We start from the raw sequence: 3,645 nt of genomic DNA, 5'->3' as shown, positions 1-3,645 counted from the left end.
TAGCATGGCAAACCTCAAGTTGTAGTTTTACATTTCATTTGAACAACTCAAAAATCAAAATTGATCACAGGAGAGAATGTTTGTCAGGAAGAGCATTTATTGATGTGTGCAACTAGCTGCAACCACCTTCAAAACTTTTGTCAACTCTGTTGAGTGTTTGCTGGTAACAAAGCAATAAATATGTTGGATATAAAATCATGCCAGCATACAATGCTGTCAGGTGAGGAATAATTTATACTACAAAAGTCTTAGCAGTCAATTAAAAAAAGCTGCCAGGTAGAAACTGTTAAGGCGAGGCGGTCTTCATCTAGCAGGCATGATGTACGCTCTTGTTTCAAGCCGATCAGTTGACCTGCAACACACAACGTCCAATTATAACCTCATTCAGCACAAGTTCAATGATACAGGTGTCCTTGAGGTATCAACAATAAATAATTTAAGCCAAAACGTCCTTATAACCATGTAACTGGTCAGACACAAGGGAGTGACACATTTTTGGGAAAAGAAACACACCTTTGTTGATTAGAGACACATCTGGATGCCGTTCAGGACGTCTCCATAGACAAAGTTGTACAGTTGTTCCTTGGACTTAGTTCCATCTAGTTGCACTGTAAAGAAGTACGCACACACAACTCAACTGTCAGATTAACATTAAAAGGTTTATACTCTACTTCAACATAGCCACATAAACTGCACTTTTTTCTGTTGTAAAACCAATCTTAAAATGCACAAGAACTTCCACACACGTAGTGAAGCTCATTGTAAGATCACTTACAGACATCAACTCCAGACTCTTCCATGATATTCTTATGTTTGACGTACATGGGCCAAACGTGACCATCGAACAGACCTGGGGGGTCCGGCACAGCGTAATTCCTTGAGCTGCCGGATGACAACACAGAGGAACACTCAGCTATGAAGATAGCCGCTGGAAGATGCAGTGTGAAAGTATTAATATACAGATGGGAGAAGAAAAAAAATATCATAAACATTCCACACTCACCACCTCCTCTTTTTGCATTCTTCGTATGGAATGGAAATAAAATAACGTTGGTTCAGTACGTCGATCAAAGGTCTGGAAGAAGATAAATAAATCAGTTTAGCATGTCTGACTGAAACACGCTCAGCAAGGGAGATAAACAGTGACACATTACTAAACAAACAGTGAATACCAAGAGTCCTCACCCATAGGTGTAGAGCAGAAAGCCCTCCACAATAAGGATGTGGGTTTCCTCATCCTTAAGCTCGGACTCTGGAAGAATCTCGGTATCCAGGGTGTTGTTGACTCCATGCGACCTCTCAAACTTTCCAGGGTTCTCCAGCCAGGCGTAGATTGTGCTCATCATTGCGTCCATGTCCAAAGCAGTGATGACTATAAGGGAGAGATACCAAAGAGGAAGGATGGAGGGAAGATGCACATAAACACAGAAACAGGTGAGAAACTTTTGAGAGAAAAACTACATCAGGCGTCTTAGTTAAGAAGCATGCAGATTGCATTAAATAAGGCGCCCGTGTTAAACACACATACACACTTGTTAACAGTTTACACACATTGAACCCTTCCATAAAGACCCAAGCTTACCATCATACTGCTTAAAGCCATCTTCACCAACTTCAATCTGATCTTGGGGCTGAAACATACATGGATGAGATGTACCCAGGTACATTCTACAAACTGCCCTTAGGAAGTCTCTGATAGGGCTTGGCTCCCCTCGCTTTCTCCGCTCCACAGACTAGCAATCTAACTTCAGTCTATGCGTAAAACAATAATTTTGTCGGTGACCCAACAAATGATTTTCTACCTGTATCAAAGCTAAGGTTAATGTAATCTTTACACATTTCTAGGGAGTTTATATTATTGGAAAAAAGAGCAACAATGACACTCACCTTGAAGAAGTCATCCTGATGTACAACACAGCAATTGGGCAAGTTCTTGATCAGTTTATTCGTGAGGGTGGTCTTCCCTCCATTGGTTACCCTGAGACACAAAGACGGTCCATTAGAGAAAACCACACCGGCGAGACTTACAGTAAACACACTGTACTTGTACTGTATCTCTTTGTTATGACAAAGACACCAATGTAACTGTAACCCACTCGCTACTACCTTATGTTAAAAGAAAACATCCTGGACGCTTCTGTATCAGCGTCACTGGTTGTCTTTCGGCAAATATTGCAACATTGTTTAAACTAAAGCAATGTACACAGCTAATTCATAACAAAACTCACACATTGTTTAAAATATTCACTAAAATTAATGAATCTTGAAAATTAATGCCCGGTTATGCTGACGAGATGACATCTAAAGGCACGTATAACGCGCCTTCCACGTGCCAGGCCGGGGCCTAGGACGAACGTTTTCTCCTCTAACCATTCATTACACTCACCCGCCGATGCCAATAATGTACTTCATGTCTGGACTGTGAAAATTTGGAAATTCGCAAGAAACGTCGTAAAACCAGGACCGGTCAGCTCACTTAAGAACTCAGTGATCAGACGGAAGAAAGCTTAAAAAGAGAAGGTTACAGGAAACGTCAACTACTTGATTCCTCCATTGCAGAATTGGGTGAAAGTTGTGCGATGTCACTCGGATGCAGTCTTCCACCAAGAGAGAACCGGACGGCAAGACTCAGTTCTACACATACTCCCTGCTACAAGGTGATTGGCTATATAAACGCTTCAGTCTAGCGGAAACAAATCCATACGGCCAATCAGAGAGCGCTAAATCGGCCAGCCCACGCATTTACCTCCCACTTCATCATATGAAAAAAACAATTTTATGACAAAGTGCGTTTGTTGTTTGTTCCCTTCCTCTGGATTGTTCAAAATTCAGCACATGCTATTATCTTAACTTGCCAATATAGTGTCACTGACCACTGCTTTCACAATCACATTAACTGGAATGGTGGAGTTATCAGTTTGTGTAACAGGAGTAACACCAGTATGTTAATTGCGTGCAGATAGTTTTTTCAAGCATTTCTTCGGACAATTCGTACAGTACCAAGCAGATGGCAAATGTAGACCATACCTGTCTTAGTTGTGCTTATTAATTTTAAAACATATATTGTGTATGCCTCAATTATTACTCTTAATATAATTTATAAATCTCAATGCAAATTCCGTGTGTTGTAAACTATGGTTGTAACCTAATATTTCTTTTGAATGCACGTGCATCAAAGGTTTGTCTGTAACTGACTTTTTTCTCATCACGTCCCTGTACAGCCTATAGACCTACAACGCCACATACTCATAACCTGTCATACTTAGAAACAGCCCTTACAAATGGAGTTGTCTGGAGTTACATCAAATCACTTACAAGTGGGGTTTATACATCCTCACAACCTCAAGTAGACGGTAGTAGGCAGAAGGTAGTTTACCAAATGAACATGAAATGGTTTGTAGAAAATATGTAATCACATGAATTTAACTACAGTGAGAATATAGTAGATTACGCCTCTTTGGTGGCGAGAGCAGACAGCAAATTTCTCACTTGTAAATGGTGTGCATACGGTAAGCGGTGGTGAGAATTGCTGATTGCTGGTTGTCAAAGGGGAACACATTCAGTATATCATTAGAACAGTACTTGGTCAAGCTTCCAAAACATGTGAAGCTGATTCAGTTGCCATTTGTATAACCACTGTGATAG

At 40.6% G+C, this 3,645-nt stretch overlaps 1 protein-coding gene across 2 annotated transcripts; it reads right to left on the bottom strand.

The window, feature by feature from the left end:
- Positions 1 to 79: 79 nt before the first annotated feature.
- mibp2 (muscle-specific beta 1 integrin binding protein 2) lies at positions 80 to 2,616 on the bottom strand. 2 transcript variants are annotated; one of them, XM_067248811.1, is made up of 8 exons: positions 2,387 to 2,616; positions 1,888 to 1,978; positions 1,583 to 1,631; positions 1,186 to 1,372; positions 1,004 to 1,075; positions 776 to 882; positions 514 to 608; positions 80 to 352 (listed from the first exon to the last, which is right to left on the bottom strand). In XM_067248811.1, the coding sequence occupies exons 1-7, from the start codon at positions 2,410 to 2,412 to the stop codon at positions 523 to 525; spliced, it is 618 nt and encodes a 205-aa protein (XP_067104912.1). In that variant the 5' UTR covers positions 2,413 to 2,616; the 3' UTR covers positions 80 to 352; positions 514 to 522. The 2 variants fall into 2 exon arrangements, with proteins under 2 accessions (XP_067104912.1, XP_067104913.1); XM_067248812.1 differs by lacking the exons at positions 1,583 to 1,631; positions 2,387 to 2,616.
- Between the last annotated feature and the right edge of the window lie 1,029 nt (positions 2,617 to 3,645).

The sequence above is a fragment of the Osmerus mordax genome, chromosome 13, assembly GCF_038355195.1.
Source record: "Osmerus mordax isolate fOsmMor3 chromosome 13, fOsmMor3.pri, whole genome shotgun sequence".
In the NCBI taxonomy this organism is placed as follows: Eukaryota; Metazoa; Chordata; class Actinopteri; order Osmeriformes; family Osmeridae; genus Osmerus; species Osmerus mordax.
This window is presented reverse-complemented; position numbering and strand designations above follow the sequence as displayed.

Bases quoted from the DNA above. Each gene is read 5' to 3' on its own strand.
- mibp2 (XM_067248811.1), bottom strand. From the start codon at position 2,412: ATGAAGTACATTATTGGCATCGGCGG. The intron at 1,373-1,582 runs GTAAGCTTGGGT...TCTCCCTTATAG, and splicing joins TGGCTTTAAGCAGTATGATG to TCATCACTGCTTTGGACATG. The intron at 609-775 runs GTAAGTGATCTT...ACTTCTTTACAG, and splicing joins AGAGTCTGGAGTTGATGTCT to TGCAACTAGATGGAACTAAG.